This window comes from Sabethes cyaneus, chromosome 3, assembly GCF_943734655.1.
Source record: "Sabethes cyaneus chromosome 3, idSabCyanKW18_F2, whole genome shotgun sequence".
NCBI lineage: Eukaryota > Metazoa > Arthropoda > Insecta > Diptera > Culicidae > Sabethes > Sabethes cyaneus.
Genome location: NC_071355.1, coordinates 14,174,847 through 14,201,529, shown reverse-complemented (window position 1 = coordinate 14,201,529; position 26,683 = coordinate 14,174,847). Strand labels below are relative to the sequence as shown.

General features: G+C 40.2%; 1 protein-coding gene across 1 annotated transcript; it reads right to left on the bottom strand.

Moving 5' to 3' along the window:
• Positions 1–3,955: 3,955 nt before the first annotated feature.
• Positions 3,956–5,057, bottom strand: LOC128739297 (trypsin-1-like). Its single transcript, XM_053834775.1, has 3 exons — positions 5,018–5,057; positions 4,304–4,824; positions 3,956–4,243 (listed from the first exon to the last, which is right to left on the bottom strand). The coding sequence occupies exons 1-3, from the start codon at positions 5,055–5,057 to the stop codon at positions 3,956–3,958; spliced, it is 849 nt and encodes a 282-aa protein (XP_053690750.1).
• Between the last annotated feature and the right edge of the window lie 21,626 nt (positions 5,058–26,683).

The following is a 26,683-nucleotide window of genomic DNA, read 5'->3' as shown; positions in this document are numbered from 1 at the left end:
TTCGTTGCAATTTAATGTTAAGGTGAAACGGTTCTGAATCCAACATGGCCGGATCGATGGCACCCGTATACTCACATGGACACCATTTTTTCGGCCATGTTGGGATTCAGTACCGGTTCACCTTAAACGAATCGTGTTGTGTATTGAATTAGTATCTGAAAACTGCACGAATTCATACATAGTTCAAAGCACACTAGATCACCGCGTGCGACGGGTACGGTCTCGGTCTGACGCTTATGGAAAACAACAACGAAACAGACTTCTCGTGTTTCTCTAGGTCTAAAATATATTCTTCGGAAGCACTCGCGGATATTTTTAACGTGGCTTTGAGAAAGGCAGTATGAGCAGGTGGCGTCAGCGATTGACCATGAAATTTTGCGGATTGTGAGAAATGATTTCAAGACAAACACAAACCAAGTTGTGCTACAGCCAAAACATACAGTGTTTCACTGGTTCCACTGGAAGGTGTGGAGCGTGCTGAACCGAGTAAAAAAGCATTCTTTCCATTTCCACTAGTTCAAGAGTTGCTACTTGCGGATAAACTTTGTAACGATTCCAAGAGATGGGAATCGGCTGAACTATCACTAGCCTAGTAACCACCCCGACCGGTGTTTCCTAAAATCCGGATCACTGAAAGTGGAGACAAGGCAAGTGTGAACAGAGTCGGAGACGACAAACTAAAACCTCCGATCACGATCCCATCCTATCCTATATCGAACCTACCGCCCATCAATCAACCCCCATCCCGTTCAACAACTGCAGGTTTAACGCTCTCTGTGAGCTTTTCGCCCCCCAGCATAAACACACACGTCAGTTGACGATGCGAAGAATATTTCCGCCATATTAAGGAAACCCGTAGGACGCCATTGCCGAGACTTTTAATTCTGAAGTGGACTGTGAGCGAGTCAAGACGGAAGTACGGAAATAAATCTTTCCGTTCTTTTATTATAAAGGTTCCGCGAGTGCCAAAAGGACGCTGCACTGGTCGTCGTTGACCGCATCCGTTATTCCAACCACCCAGAAGAACCCGTGGGGGAACGGCCACAGATAACCGCCAAGGAGCCGCGTTGCCCAGGAACCGGAGCAGTGTCCATCGCGAGGTGTCCTGAGCCAACGGGATTGGTGGAGAAGGTGAGTCTGACCCGTTCTGTGATCCGAGCCTCTGGCTTTGCGGAAGGTATGATAGGTGGTCGGATACACCCATTAGGGGTGCATTATTGGCTGAACATAGGTTCACCGATCCCTCTTTTGTTTCGTTACAGACCCGCCCTAACCTCATAGCTCTGCCGACGCTATCGAGTGCTACACACAAGAGGGGGTGTTTCACAATAGACCCTAAATAAAACAAAGATACTGGGATTAAACATTGTTTTATTCCCGTAATTGGGCCAATTCACAAAAACCCAGTTACAACTTAAGCAGCTTGACTTTTGCAGAATAATGCATGCAAGCAAAAGTTTAAAAACATTGTTGTCGCTGTTGTCGTTTTTCATACGTGTCAAATTGTGTCCGTCGCACGTGGTAATCTAGGGTGCTCTGCGTAATGTATGAATTCCTGCAGTTTTCAGATCCCAATTTAACACCCAAAACTATACGTTTAAGGGGAAATTAGCAGTCATTAACCCTCCGTTACTCGCGCTGTAGTATTTTGTATCAGCGGTTGAGTCTGTCTGTCTGTCTGTCTGTCTGTCTGTCTGTCTGTCTGTCTGTCTGTCTGTCTGTCTGTCTGTCTGTCTGTCTGTCTGTCTGTCTGTCTGTCTGTCTGTCTGTCTGTCTGTCTGTCTGTCTGTCTGTCTGTCTGTCTGTCTGTCTGTCTGTCTGTCTGTCTGTCTGTCTGTCTGTCTGTCTGTCTGTCTGTCTGTCTGTCTGTCTGTCTGTCTGTCTGTCTGTCTGTCTGTCTGTCTGTCTGTCTGTCTGTCTGTCTGTCTGTCTGTCTGTCTGTCTGTCTGTCTGTCTGTCTGTCTGTCTGTCTGTCTGTCTGTCTGTCTGTCTGTCTGTCTGTCTGTCTGTCTGTCTGTCTGTCTGTCTGTCTGTCTGTCTGTCTGTCTGTCTGTCTGTCTGTCTGTCTGTCTGTCTGTCTGTCTGTCTGTCTGTCTGTCTGTCTGTCTGTCTGTCTGTCTGTCTGTCTGTCTGTCTGTCTGTCTGTCTGTCTGTCTGTCTGTCTGTCTGTCTGTCTGTCTGTCTGTCTGTCTGTCTGTCTGTCTGTCTGTCTGTCTGTCTGTCTGTCTGTCTGTCTGTCTGTCTGTCTGTCTGTCTGTCTGTCTGTCTGTCTGTCTGTCTGTCTGTCTGTCTGTCTGTCTGTCTGTCTGTCTGTCTGTCTGTCTGTCTGTCTGTCTGTCTGTCTGTCTGTCTGTCTGTCTGTCTGTCTGTCTGTCTGTCTGTCTGTCTGTCTGTCTGTCTGTCTGTCTGTCTGTCTGTCTGTCTGTCTGTCTGTCTGTCTGTCTGTCTGTCTGTCTGTCTGTCTGTCTGTCTGTCTGTCTGTCTGTCTGTCTGTCTGTCTGTCTGTCTGTCTGTCTGTCTGTCTGTCTGTCTGTCTGTCTGTCTGTCTGTCTGTCTGTCTGTCTGTCTGTCTGTCTGTCTGTCTGTCTGTCTGTCTGTCTGTCTGTCTGTCTGTCTGTCTGTCTGTCTGTCTGTCTGTCTGTCTGTCTGTCTGTCTGTCTGTCTGTCTGTCTGTCTGTCTGTCTGTCTGTCTGTCTGTCTGTCTGTCTGTCTGTCTGTCTGTCTGTCTGTCTGTCTGTCTGTCTGTCTGTCTGTCTGTCTGTCTGTCTGTCTGTCTGTCTGTCTGTCTGTCTGTCTGTCTGTCTGTCTGTCTGTCTGTCTGTCTGTCTGTCTGTCTGTCTGTCTGTCTGTCTGTCTGTCTGTCTGTCTGTCTGTCTGTCTGTCTGTCTGTCTGTCTGTCTGTCTGTCTGTCTGTCTGTCTGTCTGTCTGTCAGTCTGTCTGTCTGTCTGTCTGTCTGTCTGTCTGTCTGTCTGTCTGTCTGTCTGTCTGTCTGTCTGTCTGTCTGTCTGTCTGTCTGTCTGTCTGTCTGTCTGTCTGTCTGTCTGTCTGTCTGTCTGTCTGTCTGTCTGTCTGTTTTGTTTTGTTTTATGATATAGAGCTATGGTTTCTTCGGAAAAGTTGTAGATAATGTTATTGCAAAAATATTTGCTGAAGATACCATTTTTCTAAAAATCACAGTTTTTGGGATATTAGGCGTCATATTTGACAGACCCCTAAAAATCAATTTTATCAGAATATTTTTAAAACTATACAATTTAGACTACAACAATGTTCTACAGAAATGTGAATATCATAAAAATACTTCATTTTGCAGAAGACCGCGAACCTGTGTCTTCAACTCGGACTAAGTTATTGGCAGATTTAGTGTAAAAAATGGCACATTTTGTGCTCGTATAGGCTGAAAAGGTGCAAAATGTGGCAATTGAAATATATAAAAACTGAAAGTACGTTTGAAACTGTCAATAGTCGACAGTCAAAACTCAACAATAAAAATCATAAGTACAAAGTCGAAAGTCAAAAGCCGGAAGTTTAAAGAAAAAAATCGAAAGTCGAAAACTGATAATCAAAGGTTTAAAATCAAAAGTCAAAGCTCACAAGTCGATCGTAAAAAATTAAAACATAATCAAACCCGAAGTTCAAAGTTCAAACTGCAAGGCTGAAGGTCCAAACTTTCAAGTCGAAAGTGAAAAATCAAAAGTCAAATATAAAGTCGGAAGTTGAAAATTGAAGTCAAATGTAGAATAACGTCTGTCATAAATCAAAAATTAAAAGTCGAAAGTCAAAAGTCCTTCAATTCAATCAAAAAATATATCAAAATATTGTACACGTTTTTGTAATGAAAAACTAAAAAATTTTATTCTATTTGAAAATAACATACAACAATTTGTTAATAGTCAATAAATAGCATAGTCTTAAACTATAGACAAAAACAAGATCCTATCGTTTCTACCGAGCTCATCTCATGTTCTCCTTAATCCAATCGACGTAGGTCGCTACGGTAGTGAAAACCGCCGGTTTCTGTTCCATACCGCACGGGATCGCACCCCAAGAAGCAACACCAACCAGTACCGGCTTTTCGCGCTTGCTATCGAACTTCGCCAGTGGGCCACCGGAATCGCCAGAACACACGCTGCGCGAGCCATCCTCCGGTCCGGCACAGGTATTCGAAAGAGCATCCGGGTTACCTTCCTCGAACCAAAACTTGTAGCACGTTTTAAAGTCCACTATCGGTAGGGTTGCTTTCTAAAATACAATTCAAACAAGTTTAATGTTCCCAGTTCCAGTTTTTGGGATTTGATTTACTCTCAGTTTATCCGGATACATCGGTCGTTCCGTTGTGGACGTCGAGCCCCATCCGGTGGCGATGCAATCGCCGGTGAACTGCTCGTATTGTTTCGGCAAAGCAATTGGTGCAACCATTTCATTCAACTCGAAAGGTTTATTAACTTGAATTATACCAATATCGAAGGGACAAACACCACCGCAGTAGCTCCGATGAGTGACGTATTTTGCAGCCTTCCTACGTTGCTCGCTGCTTTCGTACCGGGTAGTGTCATATTCTCCGGCAACCACTTCGATCCAGCCACGTTTCGTGTATCGAACCCGGCAGTGAGCGGCCGTTAGCACCCAGTTTCGGTTCAACAGTGACCCACCACAGAAATGAATCGGAGATCGAGATATGTTCGGGCCGAGATTCCACTGAAGGGATATTTGATATGGGAACTCGTGACGCTTAGCCACCGTTCCGCCAATGATTTTGTCATCGACCGTCGTTTTGTTCGTATCGGCATGTGCTGCAATATTCACGTTAAGCTTTCTGACTTCTGTTCTTATTCAGATTAATGCTTACCATTCCATCGCATGCAACATGCAACAAATAATATAACGGTTTTCGCGAACGGTGTCATTCCCGTGGAACCTTCTCTGCCGTGTGTCTCACTACCAAGTACTTTGAATAGTTTACGCTAAACTGCTCCGTTAGAGCTGCATCGAGTCCTATTTATAAGCTATGCAAACCTGGAGCCAGAACCAGTACTGCACTGCTGCATCGTCCCATTTATCACAGCTAGGTGTTATGGATCCCGCTGGAATACCGTACGGTTCGGCTTTGAACCAATAGACGACGGTGTGTTGTACAGCCGCGTAAACTCGGACCAACCCAACTCTCACTATTTCGCTCTCCTACGGCGACTAGGCTCTAATAACATTCCCAAGGTTTTCCACCAGTGCAGTAGTGGCACCAGTTCCAACTGATTTCGGTCTCGGAGGAAAAAGAAAATCGCGAAGAAAATCGTTGCTCTGCTGTTAGGTATCGAGTGAAAGCAGTAGGAGAAATGGCATTGGTGGGGATCGTGATTCCACGTGAGGTGGAAATCTGCCCCACTGCACATGGCTGCCCGGTTGAAACCTCCCATTCGGTATGGCCGTTTGGTAGCCGCGTGAGGTGAAAAACCGCACCAGACTTGCGGAACACACTGTCTTGGCGGAGTTGCTAAAAACCTGACACCGGTCGTCCCTATCTGTTATGCCGCGAAACGTTGGAGCATCCTCCTGCCAGCCATGGTCTGCTGCTAACTGGGGGCGATTTACGAAATCTCGAGAAAAATAAGGAACGAACGTAGCTGTCTCCCTGCGGTCTAGACTGCAGTTTGCCTGGTAGGTGGAGCTCGACTGTGGATTATCCCCTTCAAATCCGACTGAATCCCGAGGTGCCACAAAACGTACCGAAACAAAACAAATCACGGTGCGAACCAAACGAAACGAAACAGCTGTCGTGCCAGCAATGACAGTTTCTCATAAATTCCAAAAACTTTCGCACAACAAATGACGGAACACGCAAATAAAAAAAAAAATCATAGTAACCGTTGCGTAATTATGCTGTTTCAGTTTTCTACATTTTCTTCAAAAATTTCAGCGTGCATCACAGGAACGGAGAACTTCGTGGGAGAAACTCGCTCGCCGAACGACCTTGCGCTGCCCAGAGGCTGAATGTGGAAGCGTCTTCCTTCGTTGTTTGGGTTGTTGGCGCTCCGCTCGCTCACTCGCCTGGGATGGTGGTGGGTGCGGTGCGGTGGGAGCTGCGGGAGCGCACGCAGCAGTTGCGGTGCGACCGACCGACGATGGCCTGCTGCGGCTTCCAAGGTAGGTAAGTTGGTAGGTAGGTATAAATAACCAGACAGCTGCGAACAAGCGCGCTCACGAAAGAACAGCACAAGCGGAACACTTCCGACCGGCCGGCGATTGCGCGTGTGTGGTCAGGGCCCTGGTCGATTCGGTTAGTGTATCAGGCACTAACGAGTAGAAATATTGACGGTTCGGGATGGGTGTTGAAGTGCGAAAACATGTAGGATGCTGAAGAAAAAACTTAAAAATCCGTTAAATTGCTTGGATGAGTGTTACGCGCTTCTGCCTGGTTCCATGACGAGCAAACAAACATCAAAAAGTTTAATTTTTATTCCGTTGAATTGATAACATTGCCACCGTAGTATCAATATTCACTGTCATTGCGATATCTGCATCACTGATAAGGGAATAGTTATATTAAGTAGGAGTGCCTCTTTAGTAAATGTAGCATAGAACTTAAAAATTGGGAGCAAAGTAGGTTTATCTTCTTGAATTGGTTGGCAGTGAACGAGCATCTTGCTTGCAAAAGTTAGTAGTCGAAATATTATAAATTAATATTAATTTATCCCTATTTCTGACGCTGGAGTTTATTGACTTTTCCGCTTTACGATCTTACGATTACGATCTGAGCAGGAGAAGTGGGTAGATGGAAGGAATCATGTACCTAAGAATTCCAGTCGGTCGCAGTCGCAGAGCAAACTCGAAGTAGACAGACGCCGCGCGACTTTTTCTCAAAAAGAAGATCGAAGTAGACCATCAGTGCAAACAATCTAGTAATCAAACCGTCACAGTGCCTATCGAACAAAATTGCTGCCATTTGCAGCGTTTGAGATGGACTTCAATTTTTCAACACTCAACTTTAGATCTTAAAGTAAAAACAAAACTTGTGCTCAATGCATTCTTGCTAAAATTTTCGGGGTGCTGGCTTGGTTATTGAGTGGCAGTGCTGCTAAAGCTACGAAATTTTTCATTGCCATAATTTAGTGTAAACGGGTACTGTATTTAAACTGTCAAATATTTTCCGTTTTCACGAAAAGTTAACACTATTTAATTTTAGTGGATTAACCCGTCGTGACCAGGCTCGCAAGAGCCTAGATGCGAGCTTAAGAATATTTCAAGTGCATTTTTTTCATATCCAAGAGAACTGCGAAGGGTTCCATTTCTACCTCACAGAGAGCGGCTAAAGTGTGTTTCAAAGAATAGTTACTGTGATTCGAGTATTCGATGTACGCTTCGGCCAAAAAATACACAACTCGTTGTTTGATGTTGAATCTATAAGAGAGCTGGCAGTGTACTGCATCGTGGGAAATAGATTCAATGAAATTGCCATGAAAACATGCTCGCTCCAGCGCGAATTGTTTACAATTGCGGACAACATATTTAAAAAGTTCGCGGTATTGTATACATTTGTGAAAATGAAAAGGTACAATACTGATAAATTTTTCGTAAAACTTTTGTGAATAATCGTAAACCGATTGTGCATGTCATAAAACAGTGGTAAGTGCATGACTTGGAAGAAAAAAAGAAAGGAGTTTAGGTATATAGCTTAAAAAGATATGTTATGGGGCAACATTCGGTAGTTTCTGCTGAGCATGGTTTAATGAAAGAACCTCCCACTGATATCCCTCCAAAAAAAGAAGAAACATCCATCGAGCTAGACACAAATCAATATATTACAAACCGTGGTTCAATGGGCAACAGAGTGTAATCTACCGCTTAACTTCTTTTCTTTTCGAAAACATGTGTAAGAAACGTCCTGGGACCAATCGAAAAAACACTTTATATTCAACAGTCAACGGCAGTTATTCCTATGCAGTAAAAGTTTAAGCACCAGTTTAGAAGAATTTATTTTGGCGAAATTCGTAGTAAACTTGCAAACGCAAACGACGTTCAATCCTCGACATAAACGTCCCGTCAGTAAAACGGGTCAGTAAACTTCTTGGTAGGTGGTTTAACTATGTATGGTGATAGACTAATCTCAAGATTTTTTAGTCTTGACCTTGGAATGCCCTGGAGGGTGTTGTGGGTTCGAATCCGGTTATAATCTCAGATTACAGCTTGGTTCGACTCATGCACCTTCCAGCATTGGACAAAAGGTAGGAGTCAAAATGACTACTTGTCAAGCATAGCTACCAATACCCCCCCCCCTTCCTTTCCGCTCTTCCCCCTCCTTCACCAAAAAATTTTCATTTCTTTCCCCTATAGTCCCTTCATCAATTGTAGAACCATCGTTTCAAAAAAATATATGTATGGTGATTTATGATATTTTGGACATTTTTGGCAAAATCTAATGGAAATGTCCAACACAGCGTATGCGTAACGCTTATTTGAAATACATAAATTACCCTACACCATCGTTGATAGAAGTTTTTGGAGCATCTTAGTAGAATACGAAACCAGAAATTAAAGAAAAGTATAAACTTATTTTAAATAAAATTCCACTATTGACATTTAATCACGACAGATACGTATTTCGCTTACGACTTGCAGGCTTCCTCAGTGTCTGTTTTCGAACTGAGTTCATAGTAGAGAACATATTAGAATTAAATTGGATAAGTTTTCTTCATTTGACGTAGGACTACGTCTTTCAGGAAGGTAGCTGGTATAGGGTGTCATTCCAAAAAATCTTTCTCGAAAAGTGGTCAGGTTTTGAACGCTAATAGCTTAGTGGTTTCCCGAAAGATTTTCAATATTCTTACACCAATCGATTGGAAAATCTTCTAAGAATTGGCCCAAACGAAGAAAAGTATGGATTCTTGATGTTGAACTATTAAAAAATTGAAAATAATGAACCTATGTTTTACCAAAATTCTCGCTTCGTGATTGGTTGGAAGATTCTTTACGATGATCTAAACCTATGCCAATTTGATATCTGTGCTTGGGAAGTAAGCCAAAACAAGTGACGAAGTTTCCTCATTTCAACAAGATTTCTTAACATCGTGATTAAACCTAGTTTAATTTGATGTCTGTGTAAGGGAAGTGTGCCAGAAAAAATGATACAAGCTCGTTGTCCCAACAGATCGCAAATTCTTTACTGCGAGACAATTAAACCTAGGCGAAGCAAGCAGGCAAGCAATAGTTGGTGTTCTTGATTTCGTAAAATTGTTTCCAAATGCACATAAAAATAACTCTGAAATCTTTTGAGGATTGAACGTGTGCAACGTTACTACTTCGATAAATGTTACATACAACGCATGTAGCACTGTAGCATGTATATATGTTGCATATAGCACGTATACATGTGGGACGAGAGCCTACTCTATCCATTTTACATACATAAAGAATCGAATGATTACAAGCATGAATACATGCTACTATCACTACAAAGAGACATACGTAGTGCTGCGTCACCTATATATGCGGTCGTGTCTTGTACACAACCCCTCTGATTTTTTGATTTTCGGAACACTGTGCGTCGTATGTTCGAATCTCGGCTGGGAGATGCTGCTATAGAGTCAGTAGGATCGTTGCTTTTTGAGTACTTTTAGCCATCAAATATTTCTTGTGTTATCGCGAAAGGCTAAAACTATTTATTTACTGGGTTAACCTGTCGTGACCAGGCTTGACACATGAGCAAAAGTTTATGCGAGCTTGAAAATATTTGAAGTACATTATTTCATATCCAAGAGAGCTGCAAAGTGTTCCATTTTTACCTCACAGAGGGCGACCAAATTGTTTTTCAAAGGATGGTTACTGAAATTACAATTGCAGACAACGTATTTTCCAAGTTCGTGGCATTGTATTCATTTGTGAAAATGAAAACGTTCGATTCAGCTATTTAACTTAAAAAGACATGTTATGGGGCAACATCCAGAAGTTGCTGCTGAGCATGGACTAATGAAGAAAAAGCTTACTGATACCCCACCGAAAAAAACAGAAACTTCTGTCGAGCTAGACACAAATCCTTACATTACGAACCTGGTTCAATGCAAACGGTGTGTAATTTACCACTTAATTTTTTCTTCGGAAACGTGTAAGAAACGTGCTGGGACCAATCGAAAAAGCTCTTAATATTCGACAGTCAACAAGAGCCGTTATGCCTATCTACATTAGAAGTTTAGGCGACAGTTTGCAAGAATTTATTTCTGGGGAAATTCGTGGTAAAAGTTCAGTTTATTGCTAGTGGAAAGATCATGGTGCGAACACTGGCAATGCTTGAGAGAACGGATCGCAACACTGAAGATCGCAATATCCTAGCACGAAAAATAATGGATATTCTTTAAGTTTAAGTTGTATATACCTTCACTATCGACAATGGTCCCAAGTTTACAAAAGCCGCAAAAATTCTACGTTCAGAACAGGAAGTTTCGCTAAATTCTGAAGAAACATTAGAATAAGATGATTTGAACTCCTCAGTTGATAGTCAAACAGAATGGTAATCAACGAATAATGCATGATTTCATGTTTAATAAGCAGGAATAAAAGCATAACAGTCACAGCATGCTTTGATCCACTTGCGTCAGTTTTTTCAAGACTATAATTCGTTGTTGTTTTGTTAATTCACTTGCTCGTTCAATTCAACTGTTTAAGACGTCTGTACTGGACTATCTGAAATTTTACGGGAGTGAGGATAGTTTCGGAAATGAACTTTCAGTTTCCAATAGTGATGCAGTATTGAAGGATAATGATGAGTACTCGAAGTTTGAACCGCCCGGTAAGCATTTCCCAGAAATGACATCCATATATATATATATATATGTATATATATATATATATATATATATATATATATATATATATATATATATATATATATATATATATATATATATATATATATATATATATATATATATATATATATATATATATATATATAACATCTGTTAACGACCGATCATCGAAACTATTTATTTATGAGTCAGGGAAGTGCGTTAGAAAAAGTGATAAGCCTCCTCAATTCAGTAACATTTCTTAAGACCGCGATAAACCTAGTGCAATTTGATGTCTTGAAAGTGAATAGCTGTGAAAAAGTTAGCGACCAACCCTATCTTTCACCCGATTGTATCCATCCATTACGTTAAGTCCAATTTTGTCAGCTCCAGGTGGGATTTAACAAGAGGGTACGATGCTAACTATCAAACCACTCGAGAATCATCCCTCAAAAAGGCTATAAGTCTCACAGTAAACCAGTAAACTTGCGAATCGGCACTTGAAACAGAATGTGGTAGCCAAGAAACGTGCTAAGCGTCTCTACAAGCAATTCAACGGATGTATTTTGATGGACGATGAAACTGAAAATGGGGGTCAGGCAGCTTTCCGGTCAAAATTTTGACGTAGGACTACGTCTTACCGCAAGTTTTGAGATAGGGTGTCATTCCAAAAAATCGAAAAATGCGAGCGTCACGAAAAATGATAGGTTTTGAGCACTAATAGCTCGGCGGTTTTCCGATCGATTTTCAATATTCTTACACCAATCTATTGGAAAATCTTCTAAGAATTAGCCCAAATGAAGAAAAGTATGGATTCTTGATGTTGAACTATTGAAAAATTGAAAATAATGAACCTATGTTTTACCAGAATTCTCGCTTCGTGTTTGGTTGTTGAAAATGACGTCATCAAAGTAGAAACGCGTTTTCACGCTTCGACTTATAATTCAGTCAATTTTCAGTAGATTTCCAAGATATTTACACCAATTGATCGGAAAATCGATTGAAAATATTGAAAATACAGACTACTATTTCAAAACTATTGATTTTCAATGCGCGTCATTGAAAAATTGAACTATTTTCATATGTTTGCCTTCCCTCGTCAGTGCTTCCTTATGATTGTATTTAATTAGTGATGTCCAAAATTTTCAATTATTCGATTACCGATTAATCGGTGAGCGTTGTCTGTACTAATCGATTAATTCAACTGTTCGTGTCAGTGGTGGTCGATTACAAATATTCGAATATTTCTTTGATTAATTCGATTAATCGAACGATTATGATCGATTTTCGAGCATTATTCGGGCATTATTCGTACTCATTGAACTATTCGATTAATTCAACTACTCCTGTTGGCAGTGTTCGATTAAAAATTATTCGAATATTCCATGTGTTATTCGATTAGTTGAATTAATCGAACGATTATCGGACATCACTATATTTAATTTACGCCCATAGAATCCGATCGAAAACTGTTGAGCTTCAGCTGTTACTGCTTCGCACGGATAAGGCAACGAAGATATGCAAATTCACCAAGCGAGGTGTTGGAGCTGGTGGAGCACTCGTTTCGTTGCCGTGAAGGAATATCTGGCTACTGAAGTTCTGGAGTTGGCAGGAAATATGCTGCTCGCGACAATAAAAGGATCAGAATGAGGCTTTTGCTACACACACATGCAAGACATCTGTTGGGCACACATTGCATATTTTCCTATTCAATGCAGCAAAAACGTGTCGGATAAAATTATCACTTTTTCTCAAATTATTCATCATTTTAAAGCAATTAATAGCTAAAGTAACCGACAAATGTTCCCTGAAATATATACTGACATTTGGTAACTAGGGTTTCGGTGAATTCGCGTTAAATCGGTGTCCCAAATATACTGTTTTTTGAAGCAGTATACGGCATAGGCCAAGTTGAAAGTAACGGAATATAAAATTGGTTTTAGCATAATAAATTGCTTTCTTAGCCGAAGGCAACTGCTGGTTATTGATATTTGTTTAGTTTTATCCCACTAATATAGGTCATAGTTACATTTTTGATCATTGCTCCCGCGTCTTAGCTTATTTGTTGAAAATAATTGTTTTATTTACTAAACAGATATACAGTGAGGAAATTTCGTTTAAACGCATGGTCAATTTTGGCTGACATGATATAATAACCAAAAAGGAATATGTCAATACAACACTATGCGACTGGTAATTGAGAGCAGATTTTGTGCATATATTGATTTGGTTTGAATGCTACTCTTGACTCCGATAAGATAACATATTTCATGTTGTTTTGGAAAATTCGTTTAAACGCATACTAATAAAAATGGCCTTAGTCGTGTCTAAGAGGACAAATCCTTAGTTAGTTGTCATTTTAGTATACTGTGATTGCATAGGTAAGCAAAACATAAACTGATAGTTTTATTTTGTTGAACAGAAGACAAAATGGCGAAACGAACGTGTTTAAGCGAATCAAAGCAAAAACTGACCCGTGAATTGAAGGATGTGGAATCAAACAACCGTGAAATAGCAAAGAGAATAAACCGATACGAAGTGTCAATTCGAAATCTAGTCAAGAAATGTGAAAAATATGGTGTAAAGAAGTGTACCAAGGGGAACGCCAAAATAAAAGTTCGCGACCGAAATCGAACAGCGCAGCTGGGCGAAACAGGAAGGTATTCTGCTGCAGAAATAGAGGAGGAACTGAGCCTCTCGATTACAAACAAGAGAATTGCACAGATATTGCAAGAAAGTAGATACTTAAAGTACAAAAAAAGGCCAAAAAAAAACTAATCTTACTTCAACTCATATCCAAGCTAGGCTGTAATTCGCGGAAAAGCACATGTCGTGGAAAAGAGAATGGAGCAGTGTAATTTTTGCGGTCGAAAAGATGGTGCCAACTGCTTGGCTTACTACTGGAGTGATTTGAGAAAGTAATCAGAAGTCAAACTGAGAATAAACAATGGTGGTGGAATGGGTTATGGTTTGGGTTTGGGCTGCATTTTCGTAAACTGAAAACCCCCTATTATGATGATTTCAACAACGATGAATTCCGAAAAGTGTGTAGAATTGTAGGAAGAGGTCTTTGTGCCATTTGCCGAGAATATTATGGCAGAAGATTTCATTTTCCAGCAAGATAACGTAGCCATCACGTTGGTAAGAGAACTTTGCAATGATTTGACGAGCGAGAAATCAATGTTTTGAAATGGCCTGCACGTAGCCCAGACCCTGTACCCTATGGGGCATTCTAGTGTGGCTTCTTTACTAAGGTGAAAGGCAGTTTGGAATAATACGGGAGCTCGAAGCTGCAGTTGGGGAATCTTGGAGATTCATTCCTGTTGCTACGCTGCAAAAGCCTATAAAATTCGATGCCGAACAGGATTTTCAAAACAATTCGAAATAACGGAAAGGAAACGAAATATTAACTGTTGTTAACTGTTGAAATATTAATCACATCCTTGTTTGAACCAATAAAATCTACGTTTATACGAATTTCCTTTATTAAAACCCATTTTTGTACTTTTCTTAACTCTCGAAGGACTTAAAATTGAAATCGGCTTTGCTGCATATTACAAATTAAGACTGCCACCATCTGATATTGTTATGGTTTGTTTATAATATGTTGTTTTGTTAAAACATTAAAATATTACCATGCGTTTGAACGAATTTTCCTCACTGTATTACCTTGCCATATGTATAAAGCAATTTGTAATTTCTGTTTTAAATGAAGAAAATAAATCATTTAAAAAATCTTGCTCTTCCCTGCCCGTGTGTTTTATATGGAGCTGTCACTTTTGCCTGCCCAACAGATCTCCAATACATATGCACTCTGCAAACACCCTATTATCGTCACTTGCAGCTGGCCATCTGCAACAACGACGAGTTGAACAAATTGCTGTCTGATGTCACCACTGCTCAGAGAAGTGTCTTTCCGAACATCCAAGCTGTTTTGTTGCTGCCCAAGAAGATGGAAAAGAAGGCTTAAATTTCCAACACATCACGTTGACAAAATGTTCTTTTAAGGACAAAACATAATGTTCATGAAGATTCGAGGAATTTTCGCTCACTAATTTTAATTCTATTTAATTCGATTGATTCTAGTTGTTCGCTTCTTGTCAAATAATTTTAACCGATCACCTCTCGCGCTTCAGTTCGCTTGTTGCTGCTGGTTGAGTTGGTTGTCTCGGAAGGTAACAAAGCAGCCAATAAATATTCCAGCTCCAAGTAAATGTAGTCGGTCAAGCGTCAAAATGCATAAAACCATGGATTTAATAAAATGAAATAGTTTTAGTAACATCTTTTGCATCTTCATATAAGAATTTGTTCGTTCTTCAAAGAACGGTTTTCAGTAATTGATGAAACCTAGGAAACTTGGAACTTAGGGCTTCTCACTCGGTTTTCTTTAGTAACACAAATTTATCCATCACCAATGCTACAGTAATAATACGTAGCGTAATTTTTCTTCGGCAGCAAAAGGCCAACGGCTCACTGGTAACTTTGCTCTTTTGTTCAAACTGAAATTGAAATGCTCTATTTTATTTTACGTACATGATAGAATGAAGGACGATGAAAAATAGGTGTGGCCGATTCTTGTCGCATGCTCTGGTACATATCACGTGGTAAGCCGGCGAACAGCATTATTCATACGCTAGCTGAGTTACTGCCAACACAACTTAAAAAAAACGGAACTAGGGATCGAAAGCTGAGGGGGAAGATATCGAGGTGTATTAATTCCAATCCTGGCATCTCCAGTCGGGCATAACCAAAAGATACGATGCCCACTATCAATCCACGCGGAATATCTTCGCTCGAGAAAGCTATAGGTCTTACAGTAAACCAGTAAACATCCGAATCGCCACTTGAAGCGGCATTTCTACGAGCCAGTTAAGACGAAATTCGACGGATGTATTTTGATGGACGGCGAAACCTACCTGAAAATAGGTTTTAAACAGCTTACCGGTCAAAAATTTTACATTGCAACTGGGCGTGGCGATGTATCAGGTAAGTATAAGTTCGTGCTTGCTGACAAATTTCCAAAGAAGACCATGATTTGGCAAAGAATAGGTATGTAGCTGTTGATCGAAGCGGTGCTAACATGGTATGCAGCTAATATTGTCCATTTCGTGTTAAAAAAGATGAACCCTCGAAATTGTCTGGATCTTGGACCAATTGAAACATTTTAGGCAATTGCAAACAATGACTGCAACAACGAAGCGGAGGGACAGTCAACAGTGCTAAAGAAATGCGTTCAAAGTGAAAGATACATGCTGCTTCAGACACATCTTTCAACTGTGCAGGGTGTTATGAAAAAAGTTCAAGATTTTATCAGAAGCAGAGAAATGCAATAATATAATACCGTGCAACTGAAACTACCACAATCCAGTCATTTATGGTTTTTAGCGCCTCATCAGTGCCGAATTATAGGTTGTTCTATGCGTCCTGGTTAACTTTTAGCCAGGCTTTATGTTGAATTCAAAGAACCAAGTGGACACAAACGTTCTTAGACATGTTCAGATTGTCTCGAAATATGAGAAAACTCGATAAGTTTGGTTACTTAAGACCAACTTAGTTATAAATCAGATAGGTAGCTGTCTGCGAATACTGTCGGGGATTCCTCGGTAGCTGAAAACAGCAGAAATGTTGAACCGGTCCCGGAATGTTGACAACATTTAACGTACCATGCTAGCCAGAAAAAGTGGGGTTTGATAGGCTGAGTTTAAAGATAACTAACAGCTGACTTATGAAGCCAGATCGACGCTTTCGATAAATTAGTGAGCTCAAGATTGTCTATACAAAGAGGCTGGATTGGTTTACCAATTTTTAAGGATATATGGAAAATTACCTAAAAAGTTGAAAATTAATTGGATACAATGAGAGCCCTTCTTTAACACTGCAGTTTATATAAAATAACACACCGAAGCAGCCGGAAGAAAATGCACCAGCATTAGGTTGTCCGCACTTAGGCAAAATAATCCTATGCTTCATCGCGACATGAACGGATTTCGTATGCTGCACATCATCGTGCACCCGAACCGGGCTCGACCAGTTTCCCATCAAAGCCATTCATCCGAAAACTAGTTGGATGCCATTGGGAAAATTCGCCCGTTATCTGCACGTCTATGATCGGAGTGTGCAGAAAAAAAGCCAGCGAAGAGAAAACTGCATCCATTTGAAGAGCACACTCTGGCCCGGCCACTCCGACGGTGCATCGGCGGTGATGCTCCACTGACTGACCAAACTAGTTGCAATTCGTCTGATGCTTTGGTATATCTTCTCTTCCTCCTTCTAGCCTTATCAAATGTTTTCCCCACTCAGGTATGGACCCGATTCATAGAGACGAGAGCATAGCTCTTCTCGTCCGAATGGATGCTGCTGCCGGGCTGCCGCGCAGAAAGCACCGACGTTGCAGATATTGGCGAGCCTCTAGAGCAGCAGTTCGCAACGGTGCCAAGCAAGCACCGTATGAGAAAATGAAAAACTTGCGCTAAGCCCGAGTCTCGTACCGGCAGCCCGAGCCACGGCGGCGGCGGATGATGGGAAGTGGTTCCGCTTCGGAGCCAGCCGCGGTCACGGTTTGATGATGAGTGAGGAGGAAGTAGCAGAAAGTGCAAGAGCTCAAAAAAGCAGAAAAAAAGCCTAACCATAGAACTCAGCCGTGGGGCCTGCTCTCTTGGTACAATTTCAGAAAATGTGCAGCTGAAACAAACAACAGATGGTTGTTCCGTTTTTGTGCCAAAATATAGTTGAAAACAAAACCGGAGAGCGTCCTCCTGAATGGGGCTGGGGCTTAAACAGAACGGCAGGTTTGAAATTATTCGGTAGTCTGTCTGGAATATAGTTGCCGAACGGGACGTTCGTTAAATTTTAAAATAGCGAGCAAGCTGAATGCTTTAATGTAAAAAGACATAAAATAATGCTTTTCTCAGGTTCTTTGAATTACTCGCTGAATTTATATGTTGTTGCTTCCATGATCCGTAGTAACGAGTTGGAAGTAACCAAAGTCATCAATAAATTATTTGTTATTTAGTTCTTAAGTTCAATTACGAATCGTTTTAAATTTTGCAGAGATAATTTCCAAAGTTTAATTTCTATTTGGACATTAACCAAAAATATTTTCGGTAAAAGAATAATCCATTAGTCGTTGAAGTTTAAACTTAGTCATTATTGTTTTTTCCAAAAAAATTAAATAAATGTGGTTAAACCAACATTTTATTTCAAACTTATTCTACCGCTTCTAGCATTAAGAATGCAATAAATATATGTTCATTTCTGAACTTGTTGAGTGTCTATGCTACTGTGCATAATTGCTCAATAAAAAATTTTACGACCAATTAGGCTCGAACCAAAAGACTGAGCTACATATGTAACAAACGAATCTTAAACAAACTTTGCCCGTGTCGATTTGAGAACGAAAGTAACAGACACTAGGAGGCTGCTTCCAACTTATGCACTACCTAGTTGAACCCGAGCGGCACCAGGCGAAAAGAGACGCAACTAACCAGCCAGTCTCTGCCGATGGCGCTGGCGCTGGGCTGCAGAACACAGAACAGGAGGACTGGATGGTGGCAAGATTGCATTGTCTCTCGCCGCAGTTGCGCGCTGTCCCGGGATTCAAGGAAGTTAAGAACTTCTTAGCTTTCTTAGCTGGCGTGTCGCTCGGTTGGCAGAAGAAAAGGAGAACATGGCGTGGCGGCCGACGGCCGGCGGACGGTGGCGTTGTTGGTCTGTTGTTGCAAACAGCAAAACCATCCATTTCCATTTTCTGCTCTTTCCAATAGTTTTGCTGCCAAGAAAACATGCGAATGCATTCGGTTTTTGTTTGCAGTTGGGTAAGATGCAGTTTTGCCCTTCTGTGGCGGAGACGGTAGGCGATAACGTTGGAATGGGTCGAAGGAACGAAACTATCGGATGTGGCACCAGTTTTTTGCGCAAAAGAGTGCAGAATGAGGCCGGAAAGACACGACACACTACTCACTGCTAGCAAGGAATTTTTTAAGTGTTAGTGTGGTGAATGAAACTGAACTGTCATTACTCACATTTAAAGATAATAAATTATTGCACTTCAAAGTGAAACTTTCACAAACTTTATCGCAAAATCAAAAACAAACGGCCCGATGATTAGACTATTAAAACACACACTACTAAGAGACATTGTTCAATTCTTCCAACTTAGTACGGTTTCAATTCTTCATATCGCTATTATTGTATAACAACACTTGTCATCTCAAGAACAACTTGAATTATATGTAATACAATTTCTCCAAACCTCCAAGAAATATAATACAGATAAACCAAAACTTAGGTGCCACATTTCGTTTATGAAACTTGATTTGTGAACCAATTCTTGCCGTATCGAGAATTCCTCTCTACTGAACTTAATCCTGGGCTACTCGTCTAGCACGCTGGGCCTCTCTATTCCTGGTGCCGGTGAGGTTCTTGAAGAGAACGGATTTCACTACACAGTCGTCCGGTATCCTTGCGACGTGGCCGGCCCACCATAGTCTCCCAACTTTTGCCAGGTGTACGATGGGAATCTCTCCAAGTAATGCCTGTAGCTCGTGATTCATGCGCCTCCGTTTGTACTCCGCCAAAAATATTCTGCAACACCTTTCGTCCAAATACGGCTAGTGCACGTATGTTCTCCGTAAGCAAAGTTATAGTCTAAAGTCTGTAGATGACTACAATTTCGATTAGCGTTTTGTACATCATCAGCTTTGTGCGGCAGCCTACGCTAGATTGAGTAGGTCCTGCGGAAGGAAAAGTGGCCAGACTTTCAGTTTGAATGCGTCGTTGAATCTGCTTACTCATATTGTTGTCGGCGATGACCAGAGATCCCATGTATACGAACTCATCAACCATAAGTTCCTAAATCATAAGCTTATCGCCGTCAATAGTTACCGTCCGTAGGAGGTGTACGGTGATATCTCTAGACCGCTTCCTACCATATATTTGGTTTTCGACGCATTGATTTGTATCCCAATCCTCCTAGCCTCTAAGTAGGTCCAAAGGACCTACTCTTTAGAAGGTTTTCATAACCTCTTTAAGAATCAGGTTATCACAATCTGCAGAAAGCAGAATAAAACCGGTTTTGTTTTTCGCTGCTTGACAGCCACCGCCATAATTTAATGATGCTTTTCGCTACAAAGCTATAAAGCATACAACAGCTTGCTCTGATAAAATGCTAAATCAGTCCGCCAACTTTGTTAACTCGAATGTACAGCCGTGAGCAGATAAGTTAAGTTTTACTGCTAGATCATCAATTTTCAGCAGTCTGCGTTGGTTTGTAGCATATGCGCATTAAATTATATTGAGCAAATTGATCATGATGATATGACCTACGACAGCGGTTCCCAGCCTTTTTTTTGTCCGCGAACTCCCGATACGATATTTTACAAAAGAATGTACCCCCTGTAAAAAAACTCAATTCATATGATTTTATGTGTAACATTTTGTTGAAAAACATTATCCAAAAGAGGTTATCAGAAACTCTCGTCACCAATTTCCTATGAGTCTCACTCTAGCTCTGGTGACCATCCAGAGGTGCCCAATTTCGCCGTCGCAAGTCGGTTTCGATTTGGTAAAGCTATCTTGGGTCCCTCTGTTGCTAGTGCTGGTGGGGTTGTTGAACTTTTTTACTTCGCACTGTTGTTCGGCATCATTTGACGCATTTAATTTTAGCCCAATCCTTTTAAACTCCGCTCACAGTCTGCCATAGCTCCGCCATCACAAAGTTCCTGGCTATAACATCAAAGTCATCTGCAAAGCCTAGGAGGGGCTACCGTTGCTAAAAATTGTGCCTCTCGTTTCGATGTCCGCTCTTTGGTTCACACCATCAAGAGTGATGTTGAAAAGCACACATGATAAGCCGTCACCTTGTCTCAACATTTGCCACAACTCGGAGGGACTCGAGAGTGCCCCCGGGATGCGCACAAAAATCATCACTCAGTCCAATGTAGCTTTGATCAATCGCGATAGTTTATGTGGAAAATCAGGTTCGTGCATCTGCCATAGCTGGGCCCGACCGGCTGTATCGTATGCTGCTTTAAAGTCAATAAAAATGTGATACTTGGTCATGTTGTGCCCCTGACATTTCTGGAAGTTATGTCCGATGCTAAAAATTTGGTCCGTGAGCAATTTTATGATAAACTCCGTAAAACCCCAACTGGCAGCTATTTTCAATATTTATTTTTAATGTCTCTGCTATCTGTGTGCTTCCTCGCACGAAAGAACGTACAGTTTTTTACTTAAAACGTGAGCATCTGCTTAAATTCTTTATCGATCTTTTCAAAGTATGCCCGATCAACTTTCATTTATGCTCCCGAATTCCTGTTTGTACTTGGCGCCGGTGACATCAGCGATGGAAGCTCTGATTTGAGCGTCAAACATTTCGAAGACCCACAAAGGCACCACCGATCCATTTGTTTGGTGTCTTGGTAAACTTCCCCCTGCTCATCCAGTTGTATAGCTATTACGAAATTGGAGGGATTATTAGTGTTGATTTAACAACGTTGACCATGAGACATGCTGCCTTGGAGCTATCGGAGCAATCAGTCTTGTTCTTTATATCAGATCGCAGTTGAGACAGTATGCCGTCGGTCAAGTCACAGTCCTATCATTGCTGCATTGTCAAAGGGTATCAGAGTAATCCACAGTTCGACTTCAATGGTTACAATTAAGAATGTGCTTCAGGTGCATTCAAGATTTACTCTTTGAAATCAATAAACAGGCCCTGGAAGTCCTGGAATCCTGGATTTTCTCTCAACAGTTAATACGGAGCGTCGTGATATGATCCACGCACGATCGGCCAACACGAAATGTAACTAGCTGCCAGCAGAGAGTAGTGTCAATTTTCTTCTGGGTCCAATTAAGACCTTGCAGAGTATTTTGAAAGTGGCACAAAGCAACATGCTGCTGTAGCAGTAAGCACACTTTAGTCAGCTGATGCACATTTGTACCGATAATACTATCGTGCTTTGCTGGACTTCATACTTATTATTGCACCGTAAGAATTAGAATTTTTAGAATTTTTCTCCAGTTTCACATCGTTGACGAGCTATTATCTTAGCCCACTCTTGGTGCCCTCTCAATGCTCACTTTCGCATATCTCCGCTCATCGATCGTCCTCAATATTTCATCTGAAATTCTGCCGGTGAATGTAGCAATGACTAGAAACTAATTCTTATCTTAATTGCACTGGTTTGACATCTCTCATCTCACACATTAAATTAAATGGTCCGTCATTACTGCCAAATTTTTCGCGAACCCCCTATAACTGAACCCCCTTTTGGGAACCGCTGACCTACGATATTGACCTGTCATAGGTGGATTAAATCAACCCTCACTATCGGAATTTTGTTATTTTAGACAACTGGTTATTTCAACAAAATAAATATATTCAGTTAATCAATTGAGCAAATTTCTAGCTAAAACAATTTAGTTGCTTCCTGTGACAGGAAAACCGATTGATAATAACTTTCTTTCTGCAAAACAGTGTGAATTGATGAACTTTTGTTTGCACTAAAACAAAATACAAGAATATGACCTCGCATAAAAAATTATTTCGATGCTAAACTCCAATATTGTTCATAATAGCAGCAATAAATCTTATTGGTCGGCGTGTTACTGTTTTAATCTTCAAATAAGTTTAAATAAGTAAAATAGGTTGTATTTCTCTTGCATTTGACTAGGGTTGGGATACCGGGAGTACCGGAACCGGGAATATCGGTATTACCGGCTAATTTTCCAGTACCGAAATACCGGAACTGGCACACGAGAATACCGGTACTTTCGGTACTGATCAATTATGCAATTTTTCTAACATTCGTCCATAAAATCGAAGATGAGTAACAATTTCAAAATGATTTCCTAAACTACGCGCAATATTTTGATGAAATGAGCAGATGAGTTACTACAACAATTTAAAACCAGTAACGAGATTGAGGAAATTGTTGAGCGTTAGCTATGGGACTGAAGATGACTAGCCGGTCCTGAAGGAAAAATATGAATGGACATCAGACGCTTGAGGCAGTTCCAGCTTTAAGGAGTTCGATTAGACCTGTACACCAAAATACTCTGCGAAATGAATTCATTTCATCGAAACTCAAGAATTGAAGAGCGAGTATTGGAATATGCTTTTCGGTGCCCTGAGTACAGTTTGTCGTTTAGCGATAGATTCTAAGAAAGCATTCTCTGTGCCTAGCAATTTTGTTACTAAGATTCATTTCCACATGGTAGACATCGCAGTAAGCAGTGCGTGTGGTCGGCAGCAAAATTTTTCGCTGTCAAATTTTTGATACAATTTGTGAAAAACTTATTCAATAAAGCGGATTTTTGGTGCCGTACGATCGTCAATCGATAATCAAGCTAATGAAGAGTTGTTCCGTGACCGGCCGACAGCAGCAGATATAGAAAAAGTGCCTTGAAAGTAGTGAGTTAGTGACAAACAAATTACCCTACTAGCACGGTTGTTACAAAGTAGTTGTGGTAACCGAATTATGACTAATTTCAGTCGTAATCCGGTTGCTTCAACTAAATGGACCTAAAGTGTGCTACTTGGGTATGCTGACGGAGTTGCTGGCGGCGACCAAATTGCTCGTCTACATTTACGCTCGACTTTTGTGGTTTATGATGACCTGCCGCGGGAGCTCCCAAAACCTTGCTTTCGAAGAGGTCTTAAAAGTGTCGCAAATTCAATAAAAAATGCTGTTCAGTGAGGAAATCTAATAGAACGGGCGAAGAAATAAATTCCGGTGAGATGGTTTTATAACTTCACTTATTATCTGTTTGCTTTTCTTTCATTCACATATTTTATTATTCTTAAATTTTGATTCTTTGGAGTAACTAATTAAAATGATTCTTTATATATTCTGTATGTGAGAAGATATCTACTTTCAGAGAGCGAAATAAGGCGCTATAACCTTGCTCTATTACAGTCTGGCTTGTGGTTAATGCCATAAGTTCATCCCTGAGGGTCCGAAGTAGCAATTAAGAGCGACCAAAGGCGCTATAATCTAGGTGTATACCAAGGGCAAGTAAGTAAATGTACTTGTCCCATCCCCGAGGGTCCGGAGTATTAATGAACCTTTACTAGCCAAATACTCTCCACGAAAATCAAAACTTAATCAACTTAATTATTAATCAGAAGCGGTTGGTACGAAACGTCCCCGTTTCTTCTACCCTTGTAGATTCAGAAATGTATCTATGTATGAATAACTTATTCACACTAGATTCATTTGAATGAATCGTCAATACTGCGTCAATCCTTCACAGTTGGCCTGACCGATTTAACATTTGCAAGATATCTCGGATGTTTCGTAAATGTCAATACTGACAAGAAAATAATTTGAAATATTTTTCTATGATTAGAAATAAATAAAATTATTTCCAGCAATCCTTTATTGTGACTGTGATGGTATTAATAAGAATAAGAATAAGATTCACTTCCACATGGTAGACGGTACGTTGAATATTCTGTGCATCTTAAAGTTGAATTTTTGCAAGAATCTCCTTTAGCAGCATACAACCGGGGGTAGTGTTGTATCAAGAACGTCGCCAATTAGTTGAGCGTCTCGAAACACGAAAGTCGGCTTCAGCCTGGTCGTTGGGCCCCTCTATTCCTTGTGTCAATGGGGCTTAGGAAGAGAACAAATTTCCGTCCACAGTCATCCGTCATCCTTGCGACGCACCGTGGGATGAAACCCAAATCTAGGTGGACAAAAGTAATTACGCGAAAATCGTTAGTCCCAGGTATATATTATGTTCGGAGTAAATTTGTTATTTTAACTTTTGCTTTTTTTTGGTGTATATGACATTAGGGTGACCATCATAGTAAGCGAGTACAAAACAAACTTTTTTTATGGCTTAAGTCAGCTGAATAAAATGTTCAGCAAACTTGAAGAACATTAAATTTTAAGTAACATTGCTAAAGAAATAAAAGTTCCATCTCTTATGGTTGATGGGCTCAAGCTATTTGAAGTTTGTTGGTCGGGGTGGACCTAAAAAATCAGTTTTTTCTTTATATTTTCTTTCGTGTTTATTTCTCACAAATCACGCCTTCTGAGCACCTTCACACGCATGGAAAACGCATATTTTGTTTGAAGAAATCAAGTTGCTATCTCCTTCGGTTCCGAAGCTACAGGCATTTTTTCTAAAAAAAATATGTTTTTTCAAATGCCAATAACGTAAAAACTGCTCAAAAGCAGCAAACCAAATTTTGTGTAGATATTTAGTAATGTAGAGGCCTCCAAAATTAATTGAGATCACATTTCTCCAGGTCGATCCTTTTTTGCTAGACCGTATTGAATATTGAAGTAAAAATATCGTTTTATTTACCAAAATCACAATTTTTTCTTAAATAGAATGGATTAAAAAACGAAAATAAGTCTAAATGATTGTATTTATCCTAATCAAGTATAATTAATAATAGTATAACTTCTGAGGGCGATTTAAGTTTCATGAAAACTGGAATACGCTAAAACTGGAATAATGTTTGTTATTAACAAATCTGAGTACTGTCGCATCATACTCACTAAAACAATAGTTGTTATCTCTCGAAAACTTTCGCGTATGTCTTTCTCTAACTTGCCTATATATCTTGGTAATTGCTTCTTGTGCTTCTTCTGACATCATCCCAATCGGTAATATCAGAGAATCAGCCTTGAAATCAGCTACAGTGGAGCCATGCATCGAAATTTTGTGCCTTGATGACTGAGGGGTTCACTATTTCGAGGTACTTAAAGTGTACTTCTCATTTTTTAACAATTTTCAACCAATCAAGTACAAAAGTTTCAATATTTGAAGACCACGTGTCAGTAGTAGCCCGGTTTCAACGAGAATTACTGTTCTATTTTGGGCGACCACAGTTAATTAATGTTACAGCATTCACATCCCCTAAGATAAAAGGTTTTTTAGCTAAAAAAAAAACCAGAACCACTTTCAAAGGCTGCGTACAGATTAGTAAGATAAAAACAAGCATTTAGATTTATTTTCGTTTTTTTAATCCATTCTATTTACGTATAAATTGTGATTTTGGTTAGTAAAACGGTAATTTTTACTTCAATATTCAATACGGTCTAGCAAAAAGGGCCGACCTGGAGCGATGTGATCTCAATTAATTTCGGACGTTAATATATTACTAAACATTTATACAAAATTTGATTTGTTGCTTTTGAGCAGTTTTTACGTTATTGACATTTGAAAAAAAAAACATATATTTTTTAAGAAAAAATGCCTGTAGCTTCGTAACCGAAGGAGATAGCAACTTGATTCCTTCAAACAAAATGTGCGTTTTCCATGCGTGTAATAGTGCTCAGAAGCCATGAATTGTGAGAAATAAACACGAAAGAAAATATAAAGAAAACCCAGCTAGCATTTTCATATGTATAAATAAGGTAAAAATCAGCATTACGTACAGATAAACATTCTAAATAAACCGTATATCATGCGCAAAATTGGCATATCCGTGCTATTTTGGAGGCGATATACGTGATTACGAATAATTTTGAGCGTTACGACTATATAAGTATTTATATACGACAATATCCGATTAAGCGCGAGTTGCTCCGTACTACTGTACGATTTTGTGCTGTAAATCGAATGTATGTCAGTTATTATCATTATATCCGACAGAAAATCAACTTAATCCCACTTTATCCAGCTTTAGTTACGATTTCGAGTTTGTTAGGAGATATTTACGATAGTTTTCGTACATTGATATACGAGTTGGTGCTAGCTGGGAAAATGGACCTAGGTCCACCCCGACCAAAAAACTTTAAATAGCTCGAGCCCACCAATCATAAGAGATAGAACTTTAATTTCTCCGGCAAAGTTACTTAGAATTTAATGTTCTTAAACTTTGCTGAACATTTTATTCAGCTACTTAAGCCATAAAAAAGTTTATGTTTTGCACTCGCTTACTGTGATG